We start from the raw sequence: 20,004 nt of genomic DNA, 5'->3' as shown, positions 1-20,004 counted from the left end.
CACTCCCACTAAGTATAAACGCACTCGACACTAAGTATCATTTGCGTCGACACTAAATATAATTTTGGGGGAAAAAATGTGAGAGGATTTTTGTAAACACACTTTTGAAATTTTTGTCTATAAATAACTCATTTAATTCGCAATTTGCTTTGATTTTTTTCCAAAAATCTGTGCATAATTGGGAATTTTTGAGAAATGAAGAAATCAAATCCACAGATTACTTTCAAATGTGTGAGACATTGTATGAATGCTAACATTAACACTTCATGAAGTGGGAAAACCATGTTTGTATGCATCTAATTAAACATTTATTCTTTACTTTGTGGTTTTCATTCTGTACTCTAGAGCCAACAATCATTTCCAGGCTTCAAACATTGTCGCAAGCTCTTGAAAAGCTCCTAGACCCTGGGCCCTGGGCCCACAGGGCCTGGAGGATAAACAACCCAGTTGGGGAGATTTTATGGGAGGTGCCTGGGTCTGTGGGCCTTGATTGGCTCCTTTGTCCCAACTCCCTACTCCTCCCGACTCATGGTCACTCGTGGTGGTAGTAGGGGCAGCGTCTCAGATGTAGTCACCAGAGTTCATTTCCTATTTTCTCCCCCAATCACCGTAAGACTGGGAACGTTGTTCTGTTCACTGCTGTATCCCCAGCCTAGAATAGGGTCTGGCACATCACAGGTACTCAACACAAGTATTTGTTGAATGCAGCTCATTTCTGGGAAATGGGATTGGATGGTGGATCACTAGGGCTCCGGCTGTATCAATTTTGTTTGAATGATGGACAGTGAGAATATATTCACTCGTTACCCTTCTGATTCAAAAATAACATATTTTCGCAACGAGATATCACTTCATACCCATCAGGATAGCTTCTTTCAAAAAACCCCAGAAATAACAGGTATCGGTAAGGATGTGGAGAAATTGTAACTCCTGTGCTCTGCTGGTGGGGATGTCACGTGGTACAGCCGATATGGAAAACAGTGTGATGGTTCCTCAAAACTGAAAATAGAACGACCATATCAATCATTCCAGCAATCCCTCTTCTGGGTATATACCCAAAGGAAATGAAATTAGTACCTCAAAGAGATATCCGTACTCTTATGCTATTTGCAGCATAAACACAGTAGTCAAGATATGGAAACAACCTAAGTGTCCGTCAGCCAACGAATGGGTATAGAAAATGTGGTGTATATGTGAATGACGGAATATTATCCAGCCTTCAAAAAGGAAGGAGATCCTGCCTTTTGCAACAACATGGGTGAACCTCGAGGACACTACACCACATGAAGCAAGCCAGACACCGAAAGATAAAAACAGCATGATCTAACTGATATATGGAACCTAGAACAGCGGAATACAGAGGAGCGGAGAGTGGAATGGTGGTTCGAGCAGTGGGGGTCTGAGGGGAGTAGGTTGGTCTAAAGGTACAAAGTTGCAGCTGTGTGGGATGAAGAAGCCTGGAGATCTAGCGTTACAGCATGACGACTATGGTTAATAATACTGTACTGAATGCCGGAAACTTGCTAAGACAGTAGATCTCAGGTGCTCTCACCAGACGCACAAAAAATGGTAACTGTGTGAGGTAGCTACGTTAATTAGCTCGACTGTGGTTACCATTTTCACTATGTAGATGTATATCAAATCATCGTGTTGTACTCCCTAAGTATATACGATTCTTACTTGAAAAATAAAATAAATTCGTATATATTTTTCTTTTTTCCAAATAATCAGCTAGTTACCCCAATACCATTTGTTTAATAATGCACACCTTCTCCACTGGTTGAATGCCACGTTAGCATACAACGCATCCTTATGTAAACTTGGGTCTGTTTCTGGGCTTTCTATTCTGATTCAGTGTAGCCAGGATCACAAACTGTGGCACTGTGGGTTCAACAGACCTCGAGGTGTGTGCTTCAACTTGTTTTGGTTTTGGCCGGAGGTGTTTTTTAAGCCTGTGAATTTTAATACCTTTAGGGCAGTGGTCCCTAACCTTTTTGGCACCAGGGACCGGTTTCGTGGAAGACAATTTTTCCACAGACGGCAACGCGAGCAATGGGGAGCGGCAGATGAAGAGTCGCTCACTCGCTCGCCCCTGCTCACCCGCGGCTGCGCAGCCCGGTTCCCAACAGGCCGCGGACCGGTACTAGTCCGTGGCCCAGGGGTTGGGGACCCCTGCTTTAGGGGGTCTAGAGAGTCAGTTCTGTCTTAGACCAAGTTACTCGCCCAAGCTCTTAGGTTATTGAGTTTTTTCTGTCTCGAGTGACACTAGCGACATTGATATTTTATCTTTATAACATATTTTAGTATGGAGCAGTGGACATTCAGTCTTGTTATTCTTCTTTTTCAATATTTAAGTGCTCTAATTCTCCAAATAATTTAGACATTATTTTGTCAGCTTCTGGGGAAAAAAAAATCTCTCTGGGATTTTGATTGCAAGTATGTCAAGTTCCTAAATCCATCTGGACAGAATTTACCTCTTTACAATATTGAGTCATTATTCAGAAGTGTAAGTCTCTACTCAGTTCTTTATATCACTGAGTAAAAATTTTTTAATTTCTTTTTGAAGATCCTGCATACTTCTCGCTAAATTTATTTATTTCTAAGAATTTCTTTTGTTGCTGCCAAGACGGATGGATATCTTCTTCTCATTTTTTTTCAAGATTACAAAAATAACATGTGGTCATTGTACAAAAAGAAATTAAACACTATAGGAATATAAAGAACCATCATCCCACCCCCATGTCATTCTGTCCCCAGAAATATGGTGCTATCCTTCTAGGGCTGTGCTTAACTATACACACACCGCAGGCACACATGCATGCACGCACACACACACACACACACACACAGACTACACATTCTGTTCTGCATCTTGCTTTTGTCACATAGCAATTTATCACAGAAACCTCTCCATGTCCATGCATATAAATCAACCTCAATCTTCTTATAAATAGCATAGAATTACATTAAATTCTAATTGTTTTTCACTAATTAACCATTCTCTTGGATTTTCACAGTACATGATCACAGCATCTGTCATTATGAAAAAAAGAAAAAAAATAGAAAACTTTTTTTTGTCTTTTTGCAATAGACAGAGCATCTAAAACAATGTCAAATGATTGTAGTGACAGAAGAAAACCTGTCATGTCTCTAATTTTAACAAAAATGTCTTTAATGGAAATTATAACGTTATCTGTTTATCATGTTGATAAAGTGTCTTTGTGTACTGATAATTTGGAATTTTAAAAATCAGGATGGATGTTGAATTTTCCAATGCATTGTTGGCGTATATCCCAATGATCATTAAGTCTTTTCTCCTGAGACGTATTTATAGAATTAATTTTATTAATAGACTTCCTAATATTAAACCATTTTTGTATTCATGGTCCTGGTGAATTATTCTTTTAACCTCACACTAAATTAAATTTGATAATGTTTTCATTAAGATTTTCTTCTTTTTTAAATTGAAGTATAGTTGATTTACAAGGATTTTCATACTTGAGATTGTGACTGGCCTGTTTTTTTCTTTCTTTGTCTATAATTAGTTCTTCTATAAAGCTCTGCTTTCAGCTTACAGCCAAACATTCTTTTAATTCTCAAAAGAAGTACAGCACAAACTGGTTTGATGCTCCTGGGAACACAGCTAAACCACATCGCTAGCCCCTTGCAACATAACTAGTCATGTGACCGGTTCCCCCCAGAGGTCAGTGAATGGACATGGCGATGGGTTTGTTAAGAGCAGAAGGGCCTTTGCTTTCTTTCTTTCTTTCCCTTCCGTAGCGACCTTGGAGGTCATGGAGCTGCGAGATGGAAGGGGCTTACACTTTTCACTGCTTGGAAGAGAATCTCCCAGGAGAGCTGCCCCACTGAGAAAATCCGTACTGGAACTTGGTAAGCTATTGAGACTTGAGATTGTTTGTTACAGCAACTAACATCAACATAGTTGACCAATACAAGGAATTTCCATAACGTCCATTTTGAAATGTATTTAATATAGTTTATCTGTGTGATTCCACTTACATGGAAAATAACATAGACAAAAAGTGGTTTCCTCGCACCCAGTACTCTGTGTGTACCTAGCACTGTGCTGGCCTATATGGCAGGAAATATTTTTTGAGACGTTAACCTAGATCTTTCTTCCTCCTGATATTTTTTGCCCCTCTCCCTTTTCAAACAGGTAATTGTCTCAGAGGGAGAATGGGACAGGATAGAAAACAGAAAATATTATGCCTGTTGGTTCCCAACAACCTAAATCCATCAGATTTTCCTAGATGCCTCAGAGGCAAATATCAAGATGGAAAAGTGGAGGTAGGGGGTGAAGGGTGGTAAGAAAGCTGGGCTCACCCAAGGAGGGAAGGGAAGAGGAGAGGATTGGGGGAGAGCACAGACTTCTGTGAATCCCAGACAGCCCTGCATCTTGACCCACAGCTCTGGAAAAGGCAGTGAGACCCCAGGGAGGGATGGTGGGTGATGGGGATGAAGATTCTCATGACTTTCCCACAAGGTACAGAAGCAACAGAAACGCTACATGGGCACGTAACCGGCAGGAGAAGAAGATGCCTTGGCAGCTGCCTGTATGCACCAACCTGGCCCTGGACCACTTGGTTGTAAATGCAACCAAGGACGTGTCAAAATACCAGGGCAGGGGCTTCCCTGGTGGCGCAGTGGTTGAGAGTCCGCCTGCCGATGCTGGGGACACGGGTTCATGCCCCGGTCCGGGAAGATCCCTCATGCCGCTCCGCCACGGGAGAGGCCACAGCAGTGAGAGGCCCGCGTACCGCAAAAAAAAAAAAAAAAAAAAAAAAAAAAATCCAGGTCAAGCAGGTGAGAGAAACAGAGAGCCTCCTCCTCAAGGCCGGGCGTTACACACACACCCTCTTGGGGGAAACGGGAGGGAAACCCCCGCTGTGCCAAACTCTAGGGAGTAAAAAGGAGAGCGTCTGTTTCGTGCGGGTGCTCCCGATGGAGAACCCTCTCGGGTGGAGGCGCTGAGGGTGGAGTGGGCTGGTGAGGGGGTGTTTGGGCGGGGTGGGGGCCGTCAGGATGCCTCTGCAGATCCCGCCGGGCTGGCTCTGGACGCGAGACTTGGGGGAGGGAATGCGAAAGGGCGGGGTGGGCCGCGCCCCGCCACGTCTCCTCCTCCTCCCCGGCCGGGATTGAGGGCGGGCTCGGGCGGCCAGCAGGGGGCGCCAGAGGACAGGCACTGCCTCGCGGAGGACTTGCCGGGCTTGGGACGCTGCCCCGCCCGAGACCCCCCGCCCGACCCCGGCTCCGCATCCCAGACCCGGAGGGGAACCGGGCCGCGCGGCCGGCGTGCGCGGGGGAAGCAGGGAGAACCCAGCGGAGCCCGGAAGCCTGTGCCCGGCAGCGGCGGGCGCGAGGTCACGGCTGTTAACCTCCGGGCGGGGGCCCCAGGGTGTCCGCCTCACACACAGGGTCTCAGATTTAGACGCTGGACCTCGGGCCAGATGCACAATGCCCTGATGGGATCAAGGAAGGCAGGCGTCATAAAGCAGACATGTAAAATATCTGACATTTATGTTAACACATTTCGGCATTTCTTCCTATTTTAATACTCCGCCAACCTCAAAACATGGCACTGGCCCTGAGTCTCTTACCCTAAGAGGGGCCTCGTCCTGGGCCTCCTCCATCTCTCCGGGGGGCGGCCTCTTTGGTCCCCAGGCTTATCGCCTATCTGCACCCCTCCCCAGCCCCCTCCCAACACATACACCCCTACACATCCTTCACCCACTGCTTGTCTCTCAACTTCGGGCCTTCTCCCCCTCCTCCCACGGGCCCCATGCGCCTCTGTCCACCCCTACCCCTGCCTCAGCTAAACAGCTTCCTTCAGTTCTTTCCTCCTCAATCATCTGTCCCAGCCCCAGCCCCCTGCCTCGCCCTCACACACACACCTGAGCCCAGGAGGGAGCCCCCCCGGGCAGGGCTGCCCTGCAAAAACACGCCTCTACCAAAACCCCCCTTTCGCAGCCATGGACGCCCAGCCCCTGCCTCCCCGGCCCCCCACACCAGCATCAAATCAGGCCTCAAATCAGGCCGAACTCGTTCCCAGAGTTCCTGAGGGATAAATAAATACAGGAGCAGAGAGCCAGACCCCAGCCAGAGTGGGGTCAGTGTGGACAGGGGTCAAAGGGCAAAGTCTGGGTTCCGCTTGTGGCTCACAGAACCCAGAGACCTGTTGCTAGGTCACCAGATCTCCCAGCCGACACATCCTGAGCTGCCGATAGGCAGCCTCCAGCCATCTTCCCTGAATCTCTCAGACACCCACCCTCTGTGGGACCCTGAAAAGCAGGAGGAGGGGAGAAGCAAGCCCTGCCACCACCCCTGAGCTCCGCTACCCCGTTTCACTGTGAAGGTTCGGCCGCTGGGCCGTCAGGTCCCGGCCGCCATGAGTCTGGGCACCACGGAGGGGGAGGATCTGGCCGAGTACTTCCGGTTGCAGTATGGGCAAAGGCTGGTGCAGCTGCTGCAGTGAGTGTCGGAGGGCCCGGGACCACCGTGCCCACCCGGTGCCCCACCTTCCCACCTGTCCCCCTGCTCCTATAACCCAGCACCGCAAATCACGCTGGCACCAATCCCGCCCATCCCCGGCCCCAGCTTGCTCCCCAGCACGGCCCTCTCTCCCTCTGAGCACACCGTTCTTTCCGCTCAGACGGGGTAGGGCGCCTTCCCTCCCCGTGGGTGCCTGTCTCCATGGGTTCCTCCTGGTCCCGGGCTGCCCCAGGCGCTCAGAGTCCACAGTCCCTATTGCCTGTGTCTTGGGCAGGAAGTTCCCCAGCACTGAGGACCACTCAGACTCCCCATCCATCCGGCTGCTGGAGAAGAAGAAAGAGGCCAAGCTCATGCACCATGCCATGGAGCAGAAGAAGGAGGTGGGAGACGCAAGGGCTGGATGCGGGGAGGGCCACGGCTCAGGGAGAGCCTGAGGACGGCCCTCTGTTTTGGGGGTGGTGGTGGCTAGAGCCAGGCATCGTGGGCGGTGATCCTGTGTTTCCTCTGCACAGCACAGAAGGGATCCGAGTCTTGGGGTACCAGTGTCCTGCGATGCTCTGCTCTGAACCAGACATGGGGTGGAAAGTGGGCACCTGGGGACAGGGGCTCTAGGGCAGGGGATGCTGGGGCCTTCCTTGGTTCCCATTCAGGGGTCCTCCTGACCTCTCTGCTCCCCCCTCCCCCCTAGACATTTCAGCGCAGAATGGAAACCCTGAACCTGCGCTGGGAGGAGCTGGGAGTCAAGGAGGCCCAGCTGAAAGCCCACATACAGAAGTTTGAGCAGTTCATCCGGGTACGAAGGGGTGTGGCCTGCTGCAGCAGGGCTGCCGCACTCTGCAGTTGGCCAGCTTGCCCCTCCTCCCACTCCCTACCTCTTCCCCCTCCCTCCTCAGCCTCCATTTCCCCGACTCCTCGTCCTGGGTTAGAGGTCTCCTTGGTGCTCACCAGTGCCTGGGGCTTGCCCCTGTATCTCCCCCTCCTACTGCTCCGTTTGCATTGACAGTTTCCTGCTGCCCTGTCCGTCTCTGCCCCCTCTAGATTGCTGTTTCCTATTTCCTTGCCTGTGGTCGGCACATACAGTTTATGCGGTGAATGCATGAATGATGGATGATGAATAAATGAATGAATGTGCCACGGTTAGGGCCAGGCACTTGGGGATACAAAGATGAATCAGACAGGGTTTTATTTTTTAAATAAATTTTTATTTATTTTATTTATTTCTGGCTGTGTTGGGTCCTTGTTGCAGCGCACGGGCTTTCTCTAGTTGCGGCGAGCAGGGGCTACTCTTCGTTGTGGTGCGCGGGCTTCTCATTGCGGAGCACGGGCTCTAGGTGCGCAGGCTTCAGTAGTTGCGGCATGTGGGCTCAGTAGTTGTGGCACACGGGCTTAGTTGCTCTGCAGCATGTGGGATCTTCCTGGACCAGGGACTGAACCCGTGTGCCCTGCATTGGCAGGCGGATTCTCAACCACTGCACCACCAGGGAAGCCCCCAGACAGGGTTTTAGTCACGCCAGCTCACCCTACCCCTCCACCCTTGCACTGAAGGCCCAGGCAGGGGGCATTGAAGAACCAGGTACTGGAGTCCCCTCCGAGACAACCCCTCTCCGTGTGTCCTGAGAGGAGGGATTTAGCCATTTTAAAATCCAGATTTCTCCAGACTGGCTCCAACCGGGCACCTGCCGAGCCTTGAAGGGCTGGCCCAGCCCCAGGGGGTAACCTCTGGCCTCTGCTACAGGGCAGTCCTGTTCTCAAGCATCTTTGTCTCTCTCTCTGCCTAAACCAGGTGGGAAAGGAAGCTGATGGACCAGGCATTATTCTCCAGAGGTCCAGTCTTTCTTACCAGCCAGAGAAAAGCTCATGGAGTGCTTGGGGTGGCAGGAGATTTGGGGGTGAGGGGTTCTGCAAATCGTCGGAATCCTAGAGAGCTTGTTACAGATATGGACCCTGGGCCCCTCCCCTCTCCTTGCTTTCAGCAGGCCTGAGGTCAGGCCCAGTCGACTGTATTGTTAAAAGTATCCCCAGGGGATTGTGATGCCCGGCTGGACTTGGAAACCACTGGTTTGGGGCCCCTCTGTCCTCTCCTGGACCCACAGGGCAGAATGCAAATCCCCCGGGTGCCTTCTTCCGTGTCTTCCAAATGCCACCACCACAGGCACCCATCTGGGTGGAATCACCACAGCCCCTGAAGGCGGAAAGGAGCCACACACAGGCAGTGTGAGAGGTCTGCCCCTCATCTTGGGAGGAGAGCTTGTCCTCCCAAGGAAGGAAGGAGGACGGGACCAGCCCACTTGCACCAGCTAAGCCTCGTGTCTCTTTCTGGGCATTGAATTCCCTGCATCATCTCCTCCTGTCCCCACCTGATGCCAGTCTTGAGCTACAGGAACATCCTCTCCGGAATGGCCTTGCCCCACCAGGCCCTCCGGACTAGGCCCACCTCCTAGCTCGTCTCCCTAGAGCTCCAGCAGTGTTGCCCCAGCTTTGGAAAGGAAGAGAGGGTCTCCTGCCTCTCGTTTCTACAACTGGAGGAGGTGAGGCACCAAATCAGGAGAACATTTGGGCTTCCCAGGTCTGGGCCCAGGACTCCGCCCTGTGACAAATGGCCACCACTAAGGATAGAGATGAGGGACTTCCCTGGCGGTCCAGCGGTTAGGACTCCGCGCTTCCGCTGCAGGGGGCTCCGGTTCGATCCCTGATCGGGGACCTAGAATCCCACGAGAGGAGCGGTGCGGCCAAAAAAAAAAAAAAAAAAAAGAATAGAGACGGAAACTTTATCAGAAGATTTTCCCAGCCTTTCCCAGGGTTTGAGTTCTCTCCAGACACTGAGCCCAGTGGGGCGTGGGGCTCCCGGAGCTCAGATCCCGCAGAGTCAGGATCACGTCCTCTCTTGTCCCCATAAGGCCACCTTCTGACGTTGGATTAAATCCCTGTCCTCTCAGCCTCCTCAGTCCATAGAAAGCCCCTCAACCAGCTTCAAATAACCCTGGAGACGTGCTTCCTTACACCTCATCCGCCACATGGGCAGCCTGGCCACCGCCGTCCACCCTCAGGGTGGACAGAGGCCTTGTGGGAGCCCCACCAGCCTGGGCCCCAGGGAGGGCAGGACCCACGCCCGATTGGCATCATCTCCCTGGCCCCAGGAGAACGACCAGAAACGGATCCGGGCCCTGAAGAAGGCCAACAAGGAGCGAGAACTCAAGAGGCAGTGCACGCAAGAGCTGACCAAGGCCAAGCAGGAGATGGCGGCCCTGCGGCTGGAGCACCAGAGGCTGAGCGCCAAGCTGCAGGAATACTCCATCTTCAACAAGTACCTGGAGAAGGTGGTGGAGAACTCCGAGGTGCGTGGAGGGCCGAGGGGGGTGGGAGGTTCCTCAGGCCCACCTACTCTTCCCCAGGGGCCTGGGCTGTGGGGGGACTCGGGCAGGGATGGTCACCTGCCCTGGGGAGAGGCCTCCAGCCAAGGAGGGCAGCTGGCAGAGGCCCCTGGAGAGGCTGGACTCATTTCTCAAGGGTGGGAACCTGGCGGTGTATCTTTGTGCGCGTGACGTCTGTGGACCTGTCTCTAAATGGGTCCCGTGTCTGTGTCTAGGAGCGAGGTTTTGTTTTGGAGCACCAGCGATCAGCTTGGCCTGCGTCGGATGTGATCCACACTCTCCCTGCTTCCCCTCCTCCCTGGTGTTCTTTAGTTTACTTGAGAGTAGATGGGCAGAGAAAGCACCAGCCTTGCGCAGAGCTGGGCACTTAGCACGTGCTGCGCCCTGGGCTGGGTGGGTGCTGCAAGCGTAGCCTTGCTCAGTCCACTCACTAGCCTCCAGAAGAAAGCCATCATTTCACCCTGTTACAAGGAAGAAGCGGAGGCTCAGAGAGGTTAGGTAACCTGCTCAGGGATGCACAGCTTATAAGTGGCAGAGCCCTTGCTTCTAACCACCCTTCGGTGGGCCCCACAAAGCCACTGACAACTGCTCTTCACAAAGTTGCCTTGTTGCCAGAGCTAAGGGAACTTGTCTGCCCTCTGCCCACCCATGCTTTCTGGAGCGTTTGACACTGTCCATGCTCCTGCTTGAAATATACCTGTGCCCTTGCCTCTGGGACTCCTCCCTCCTCTACTTTCAGGCTACCTCTGGCCCTTTCTCCTCAGGCTCCTCTGGGGCTCCTCTTCCTCAAGTTCCTCGGGTCTTTGTCCCACACCCTGCACTTTTCTCCCTGAGGAATTCCCTGGGCCTCTGATGGATGTCACCCATGTCAACGGCCATCCACCTATGTCCCCCATCCTCCCATGTGACAGCAGCAGGGCCCTTCACCAGGGTGGAGAGAGGTATGAGGTACGCCCTCTGGGGTGCGAACCCATGTCCTGTGGGGGGCACAGGGAGACAAAGGATGCACAACTCTTTTAAAAGTCCTGGCAATTTCCATATAGAACCACTAACCTAGTTTATTTATGCATGAGTCCCAAGTCCGTGTTACTTCCTGCATTCTAAGGTACTACCTACTGTATGATAAATTGTTCATTTAATAATTGGGTTTTGGGGGAGGTGGGGGAGTGAGAGAAGACTAGTATATTAAAGCAGTAGATAGATTATAGGACACGACTCAAATTTAGAGCCAGTAAAATGTGTCTTAGAATGGAGGAGATTGGCCTGGATCTCTCTGGCCTGGAGCTCCCTCCTAAGTTTCAGGCCCCTACATCTAATTTATTGAGTCCACAACTGCTTCCCGCCATCCCCAGGCCAGCGCTGCTGCTGGTGGGTCCGGTGCTGGTGAATGGCAAGACCACCCACCCACAGCCTCGCCAGAACTCCGGCTTCTTCCTGGACCCCTTCTCCTTCTCCCTCACTCCCCGCAGCCATCCATCAGCAGATCTGGTCTATTCTGCCTCCTAAGTATTTCTGGAATCCAGCCCCTGCCCCTTCCTCATCCAGACCACCGGTGTACCTCATCAGGAGTTCAGCTCTGCGTTATTCCTCGCCACCAGTCTGTCCAGCATTCTACAGCCAGTGGGGTCCCAATCTCTCTTTCTCTTTCCTCGTCCTTTATTTCTTTCAAAATATTTTAAGTGTACTGAAAAGTATACATAAATATATAACAGCACCCAAGTACTCTCCACAGCTTCGTCACATCTTAATATTTCCCCCAATTTGCCCCTTTTTTTTCTAAAATAAAACACGACTGGTAATTGAAACCCCCAGTGTGCCCCCCTTCCAAACACCATTCTTCTCCTCTCCTTAGAGGTAACCAGTAATCCAGATTTTTAAGCTTCTCATTCTCAGGCTTGTTATTATTTGGGGCCACAGTTTACACTCTCCATAAACTGAATAGTATGTACATGTCCTTCTATGGCTTTTTTCCAATCAATGATTTAAAGAGAAAAAAAAGCTTTGTATCATGGGAAATTTCAGCCGTATACAAAAGCAGAGAAAATAGTCTATTGAATGCCCATTACTCATCACCTAATTCCAGCAATCATCAGCTCATTGTCAGATCCCCATCGCTGCCATTTTGAAGCAAATGATATTGTTTTCATCTGTAAGTATTTCATTATATGGCTCTAAAAGAGCTCTTTTTAACATAGCCACAATACCTATATCCAGCTGACGTCAAAATTTCCCCAGTTATTGCACAAAAGCTTTTTGTACAGCTGGTTTGTCCCAATCGGGGTCCAAATAAGGTCCCCAAACTGCATTTGGTTGATGTGTTTCTCAAGTGTCCCAGACGTTATTACTATGCTGATCAAAAGAAGCCAGACATGAAAGAGGACATACTGTGTGATTCCACTGATATGTTTAAAAACAGGTGAAATGAATCATGGGGGATAGAAGTCATAATTCTGGTTTCCTCGGGGCAGATACTGACTGAAAGGGGGCCAAAGATTCTTCTAGGGTGCTGGAAATGTCCTAAGTCCCCCTCTTCACATATTAGCTAGAATACTACCATCAGGAAAAGGACTTCATACTTCCCTTCATCAACTAGTTGATGACTAGGTGGGCCTTAAAGAAAAATCTTGTTAAATGCTTGATTCTTTATTACAGTCTTCAGAATAATGAGTTGGTTCTCCAGCAGCCTCTGAAAGTGCCATGTAATGTTGTTAGTATCACTGCGAACAACACATTTGATATGGTTCAATCCTTTGCACTTATTCTTACTGATGTTCAAAGGGTCCCATCTTTGGAGAGTGGGAGCCTCTTCAAGCTGGCACCTGAGGCCTTTTGACATCAGCGTTCAGTTTTGGAGAGGTGCTCCTAGGTGCTCTGATGTATCCCATTCGTTTTAGCTGTTGTATACCATTGCATCTCTCGGAAATGCAGACAGGAAGTTCTCTCTCTGCTCTCTCCTTCAGTGGATGAAGTTCACACTCAGGGTTTACTGGGCACTTTTTTAACTTCTCCAGGGTGATCTCTCCCTCCCCATCTTGAACCCAGGCCATTCATATTAAACTCTCTTGCTCATCCTGGATATGCCACACATACCCCATCATCTTTACCCAGGCTGTTCCGTCTACCTGTACTACTTCGCTTTCCCCCACCTGCCTTTACCTGCCCGTCTTCTCGTCATACCTCTGGTCTCATTTTAACCATCCTTTTCCTGAGGAAGCCTTTTCTGGCTGTCCCCATCTCCTCTAATGCTGGGTTAAGTGGCCCTTGCCCACAGAGGATGTATTTGGGGAGAGGCCAGTTCCCGGAACACCAGTCTATCACTGGAAATGTCATGAGATGGAGAGACAACTCAGGGAGTGTCCCCTGGGTGGCTGGAAGTCACGTGTTGATAACCCCCCCCCCCCCACGCCCCGGGACGTGAGTTGGCATCCTGGAGCTGGTGCTTACAGCGCCTTCTAGAGAGGGAGGGTTACAGGGCTTCTGTTCTGCTGAGTTAGGGCCAGAGCAGCGTGGCCCTGCACTGTGGCAGACGGGGCAGCTGAGCCTGGCCAGCCACCTGCCCCACTGGTACCCACCCTCTCCAGACCCCGCCGGAGGGAGGCCTCAGCCCCTGTTGAACAAATACCAGAGAGCACCAGGCTGAAGATACTACCCAACGGTCGCCTGCAGCCCATCCCCCAGGCACCGAGAGGGCTTATCACTCTGTGTTGTAACTGACTATTTACTTGCCTGCCTGTCCTACCCCGCCACCCCAAGTTGTAAGGCTTCCTAAAAGCAGGGTCTGGCTTTCTTATCTCCTGTTCAGCTGGGGAACCTTCAGAGCGGTTTGTTAATCCAGGTCTCTGAGGGTGGAGGCTGGCACGTAGCTTTGTTGAAGCTCCCAGGTGATTCTAATAACCGGCAGTCAAGACTGAGAGCCCTGGGTGGAGATGCACGTGCTCCCAACACGTGGCCCACGGCCCATACCAACTCAGGAGGAGCACAGGGGGACTGCAAGGGCCTCACAGCCTCTGCCCCTTGGCCCAGGGCCTCACTGCCGGGCAGAGGCATCGAAGGCTGGGAGTGGAGGGCGCAGAGTGGGGTCGGGCCCCTTGGGCGGCGGTGCACTCGTCCGAGTCCGTCCCTCCCCTCCACCCCCACCCCCGCCGGCCCATCCCCGCCCGCAGTTCGAAGAGATCCACGAGGTAATCGCGCGCTACAATACGCTGGTGAGCATGCACCACGACCTCATGCAGTCGGCGCAGGAGGGCCAGGAGAAGGTCGAGCGCGCCAAGGCCCGGCTGGCGCGCTACAAGGAGGAGAAGGACGACGAGGTCCTGCAGCACAACAACGAGCTGGCGCGCCTGCAGATGCGCTTCGACCGCGCCCGCAGCGACGTCATCATCTGGGTGAGCGCCCCGGGTGGGTAAGGGACACACACACGCGCGCACGCACTCCTAGCACTCACGCCCCGCCCTCATTCTCCTCCCCAGGAATCTCGCTGGGCGCACATCCAGAACACCGCCGCCAAGAAGACCCTCTTGCTTGGCACCATTAAGATGGCAACGCTGAACCTCTTCCAGATCGTGAGCAAGCAGCTGAGGGAGGCGAGCTCCGTGTCCCTGGAGGACACGCACAAACAGCTGGACACGGTAAGAGGAGGCCCAAGTGCCTGGCCAGCTGGCTCGACTGAGCCACGATGGTTCTCCATGGGTTGGGCAGAGGCGTGATTCCTACAGAGTAGGTGCTTCTCAAATTTTCGCAGCATGAGAATCACCTCGGGGCTGGGGCGTATCGCTGAATCCCACCCCCAGAGTCTCAGACTCGGTGGGTCCGAGATGAAAAGCCATGAATTTCCATTTTCAGCAAGTTTCCAGGTGATGGTGCTGGTCTGGGTTCCACACTTTGAGAACCACTGCATTAGCGCCAAGGCTCTATTGGCCCCTACTGCAGGGACCCGCTACTGCATTCATTAGTTACACAAAAGAGTCTTATTAAGTTCTAGTGAGATGCTGAAGGCTTGTGACTGACCCCCACGCTTGGGGAAAAGAGAAAATTGGCGGGTGGTGCGGGGAGGGAAATCAGCAAGGGCAGGGAAGGGTCAGAGTCATATTAGTACCATTCTGAGATTTTTCTCTTTGAAGTAATTGAAAGGAAATGACTTTTTCACTGTCTGATTCAAAGCTATTGGATGCCATGTCCGTGTGCCACCTGAAACGGTCTCACTTCTGACCAAAGGTACCCGCATCCCGCAGTCTGGGAAGCTGCACCAGCAGATGCAGTAGCCGTGCTTCTTGTAACGTGCAGAGAACCATGATTAATTATTTATCCTTTTTGGCAAAAGCCTTTAGCTCTGCCATGAAATAGTAGAAAGTAGGCTCCCAAGGGCTGGGATTTCTGTTTGCTTTTTTCCTGCTGTATCCCCAGCATCTAGAACAATGCCAGGCAGATTGACCAGCCGGGAAGTAGGATTTCCTTAAACCAAAGAATCAGCCTGCATCGTAAGGCTTATTAGAGCAGAATTATTAACAGTCCAAAGACTGTAAAGGGAATTTGTAAGAAAAGTTGTTCTGAAATAGCGCTCCTCAACCTTTTTTGGTAGCAGGATACCTTTACACTCATAAAATTTATTGAAGACCCTCAAAGAGCTTCTGTTTATATGGGTTCTATCAATTGATGTTTCCTCATTAGAAACTCAAGCAGAAAAATTAAAAGTAATTCATTTAGAAATGACAGTAAGAAGCACATTAACACAAATAGCATTTTAAAAATTTTTATTTATTTATTTATATTTGGCTGTGTTGGGTCTTCGTTTCTGTGCGAGGGCTTTCTCTAGTTGTGGCCAGTGGGGGCCACTCTTCATCGCGGTGCGCGGGCCTCTCTCTGTCGCGGCCTCTCTCGTTGTGGAGCACAGGCTCCAGACGTGCAGGCTCAGTAGTTGTGGCTCACGGGTCCAGTTGCTCCGCGGCATGTGGGATCCTCCCAGACCAGGGCTCGAACCCGTGTCCCCTGCATCGGCAGGCAGACTCTCAACCACTGCGCCACCAGGGAAGCCCCACATACAGCATTTTTAATGAAAAACACGTTTTCAAAAAGTATTTATGCAAATCCCTTGAATGCGTGGCTCCCTGGAGGACAGGTGGATTGCCACACCTGCTTCTGCATTCAGCCTGTCGTGATAGCCTACGTCACGGGCACATCCCACTCTGGTAAAAGCCCCTGTAGACTCTCAAGAAAATAAGAGCAAAAAAGACAAGTAACATCTTAGTATTATTATAAAAAGAGTTTTGGCCTCGTAGACCCCTCTCCCCGGCAGTAGGGTCTCAGGACGCCCAGCCGTCCTCAGATCCTCTCCTTTAGCCGTTGTAAAGAAAGGTGGGGCAGGAGGTGGTGGGCGAGCATCCCCTGCTCAGCCCGTAGCTTACAGTCCATCCACTCCAAATTCTGAGCTTTCGGACTCCCTCTCAACCTCTTTTTTTTTTTTTTTTCCGGCTGCACGGCTTGTGGGATCTTAGTTCCCCCACCAAAGATCGAACCCAGGCCCCCAGCATCGAGCAGTGAACGTGCCGAGTCCTAACCACTGGACTACCAGGGAATTCCTGTTCTCAACCTTGATCTGCTTCGATAGGAATTCCTCATATTGCCCAAATGTTATTTTTAAATATTCCACTTCATTCCTGTAGGATATGAGCCTACACACACGTGATTAAGTAGCCTGAAAAAAGAAAAATAAAGACCTGGGAAAATATAAGTTAAAATCTGAGGTCAAGGCGAGAGAGAGATGTATGGACTCTGGATTTTTGGATTATAGAGGACAGTAGTTCAACAGGGACAGTAGTTGGCTCTGAGCTTCCTGGTAACCAGAAGCAAAAGCAACACATAGTTCTTGTACCAAAATAAGAAAACACATGGTTTCTTCAGGAAGAGCGAAACGTTCCCAGCACTTAACCTCTAGCTGAACATTTTCAAGGAGGCTTCAGAGACACTCAGTGAAATGATCGTTCTCAGCAGTGTCCCTCCAACAGATCCACGCATGGGCTTCAGAAAGCAGCCACTTACTTAGAATCAGGAACGAGGTACCACTCAGGGAAAGTGATTTTGCAAAAGGCCAAGACGATTTGCGTTCAGTATAGTGTGTGTGGAAGGTTGAGCATTATTGTTTCTGAATAAAGCCCAAACTGGAGCAGCATTTTCCAAACCGTGCTTGGCAAACCCTAGAATCCCAGGATGGTAGTAAGTCTCCTCCAGGGAAATAAACGGGCTCTACGGTCTACAAAATTTAGAAAACTCAAGTTAAACAAAGGTGGCTGGTTTTAAAATACAGGACTTCACAGTGCCTTTGCTATGGTTCTGCCCTGAGACTCTCCAAGCAGATAAAGTTTCTAAAACGTACTTGACCACAGACCCTTTTTGGGATAGGTGATTACTTACTACAAGAACATAGTTTGGGAAATACTGGACTTGTCATCTCTATAACCTTGGGAAAGTTGCTCTAATTCAGTCACTGTTTGTTTCTCTCCTCTCTTGCAAAATAGGAATTACGTTGGTAATAGTAACAGTATTAGCAACTAACTGGGCTTTTGAGAGTGTTGGACAGTCTGTGTAGCCCCATATTTAAGAACATTCTTAAAAAGGAGAAATTTTAGGACTGAGATTTTTTTTTTTTTTTTTTTTTTTTTGGTACGCGGGCCTCTCACTCTTGTGGCCTCTCCCGTTGCGGAGCACAGGCTCCGGACGCGCAGGCTCAGTGGCCATAGCTCACGAGCCCAGCTGCTCCGCGGCATGCGGGATCTTCCTGGACCGAGGCACGAACCCGTGTCCCCTGCATCGGCAGGCGGACTCTCAACCACTGCACCACCAGGGAAGTCCAGACTGAGATCTTAAAGGCCATCTAGACCAACCTTTTCTCCCTCTTCCCTTTTTAAAGATAAACTGAGTCCCAGAAAGATGAAGTGATTTCCCCAGAGCTGCATCAGGACCCCAGGTCGTCATCCTTTTTTAAAGTGAAGTATAGTTGGTTTACAATATTGTAAATTGTAAATATTGTAGTTTCAGCCGAACAGCAAAGTGATTCATTTATACGTATGTATGTATATATCCATATTCTTTTATTTTCAATTCTTTTCCATTATAGTTTTTTGGGGGGTTTTTTTGTTTGTTTTTGTTTTTCCCCTTCGTTAACCGTAAGTTTGTTTTCTATGTCTGTGAGTCTGTTGCTGTTTTGTAAATAAGTTCATTTGTACTATTTTTTAGATTCCACATATAAGTGATATCATATAATATTTGTCTTTGTCTGACTTACTTGAGTTAGTATGATAATCTCTAGGTCCATCCATGTTTCTGCAAATGGCATTATTTCATTCTTTTTTATGGCAAGTAATATTCCAGTGTGTGTGTGTGTGTGTGTGTGTGTGTGTGTGTATACCACATCTTCTTTATCCATTCGTCTGCTGATGGGTGTTTAGATTGCAGGACCCTGACTTGTGTGGCTGTGCTTTTTCGCTATGTCATACTGATTGCATGTTCTTTACAACAAAAGTTAGTGAATAGAATTTAAACTTCCCTTGATGACTCAAGATTATCATAGCGAACATCAGTTCTGGGTTTCAAGCAAATGACCTCCTTGAAGGCTTTTAAATAGTGGAGAGCCGTCTGCCCTGACCCTGGCTGACCCCTTCCTGCTAAGTGCGTGTAGCCTCTGAGTCCGCTTAGGATCCTCCCTTTGTCTCCCTTTGTTAGACTGTCAGCCTGTACTTCATCCTCTCAGTGCGTCTTCCTCTAGGGGTTCCCAACTCCGTCCATGTTCATCACTTCTAGTCTGCTAAGCCTCATTCTCCATGTCAACTAGAATAATTGTCAAATGAGGGAAAGTCGGTCACAGGAAATGGTGACTCCTTACAAGCAGGTTATGCCTGGACATTTCTGGATGGGTGGCTTGTCGCCTGCTGGGATTAACTGCGGTCCCCTGGCCTTGCTAGATCCAGCAGTTTATCCAGGACCTGTCAGACATCTGGGCAGAGGTGAAGAAGAAGGAACAACAGCAAGTTCGGGTTTAAGGAGCAGCCGTGGTTCCAGAATGTTCTGAGACAGAGAAGGGAGAGAGAAAGTACCTGGTGACCTTGCCGTCCAGTCAGCCAAGCCCAGCCCTCTGGGACCGCTGGGCCTTTCGGAAATCCCTGTTTATACCCTCAGGCCGCAGCCCGTCCCATCCCTGAAAACATTAAATTCTATTAGAAGTTCGTTCCTAAGTTCTCTCTCTCTCTTTGGTGGTTTATTCATGGGGAAGAGGGTCCACTGAGGGGAGAATCCCCCAAAGCACCCCCTTCTGAAGCTGCCCAGGTCTGGTATCTCTTAGGCTTTGCAGTTTACACAGGAAGTATCCGCGTGGCAACACACACCAGGGTGAGTACACAGGACCCTTCTTTCCTCTACCACTTCCATTTTTTTTTTTAAGTTGGTGTTTCCAGTTGGGGTGCAAAGACTCAGTAGAAACCATGAAGGCAGCTTCCTGGGTCCGAGCGCCGGAAGCGGTAAGTTAGGAACTGTTTCTTCCCTGACGTCGGGAGGAAGCCCTGCTGTCCTGCCCCCGCCGGACCCTAAGACATGCAGTATGGTATCAGGAATGCTGATATAGGAAGAGCAGGCAGGCTGCCAGGTGACAGCGTCTTAGCAGGCTGGAATGATGGCTTCAAACCGACAGAACTAAACTGAGTGGAGGTAAATGTGAAGTCTCGCACTCGACGGTCAAAAACCCAACGGCACTGTTATCAGTCGTCAGCGGCAAAAGGCAGGTCAGGGACTGGACTGAAAGAGCAGCACTTACTGAGCATATGTTTTATATACGTCATCCCAGTGAGAACCGTGTGGCACCATTAACACCTGAATTACCGAACAGGACACTTGCCCAAGGACACTGGCTCCCGTGACAGGGTCGGGAGTCGCATTGGGTCTGCCTGCCCCCAGCCTGTGCTCCCTCCACCAGGCTGCTTTCCCCTCCAGGGGCAGCCGGGGGCAGAGGGGGCGGCCTGAACAGGGCTCCTTGTTTCTCCTTGGCCCTGTGATCCCAGAGGCCCTACGGGGAGACCACCACCTCCAGGGGTGTCTGCTGCCGCACCCCTGCCTGGACCCTGCTGTGGGCCGTCGTCGC

General features: G+C 50.4%; 1 protein-coding gene across 2 annotated transcripts; it reads left to right on the top strand.

Moving 5' to 3' along the window:
• Positions 1-6,206: 6,206 nt before the first annotated feature.
• CCDC42 (coiled-coil domain containing 42) lies at positions 6,207-19,105 on the top strand. 2 transcript variants are annotated; one of them, XM_065897240.1, is made up of 7 exons: positions 6,207-6,489; positions 6,785-6,890; positions 7,199-7,303; positions 9,648-9,845; positions 14,045-14,266; positions 14,351-14,509; positions 18,836-19,105. In XM_065897240.1, exons 1-7 carry the CDS (start codon positions 6,407-6,409, stop codon positions 18,911-18,913), a joined length of 951 nt encoding a protein of 316 aa, XP_065753312.1. In that variant the 5' UTR covers positions 6,207-6,406; the 3' UTR covers positions 18,914-19,105. The 2 variants fall into 2 exon arrangements, with proteins under 2 accessions (XP_065753312.1, XP_065753313.1); XM_065897241.1 differs by lacking the exon at positions 14,045-14,266 and having other exon boundaries at positions 6,407-6,489; positions 18,836-18,913.
• Positions 19,106-20,004: the final 899 nt, after the last annotated feature.

Source organism: Phocoena phocoena, chromosome 19 (genome assembly GCF_963924675.1).
Source record: "Phocoena phocoena chromosome 19, mPhoPho1.1, whole genome shotgun sequence".
NCBI classification, from domain to species: Eukaryota; Metazoa; Chordata; class Mammalia; order Artiodactyla; family Phocoenidae; genus Phocoena; species Phocoena phocoena.
This window is presented reverse-complemented; position numbering and strand designations above follow the sequence as displayed.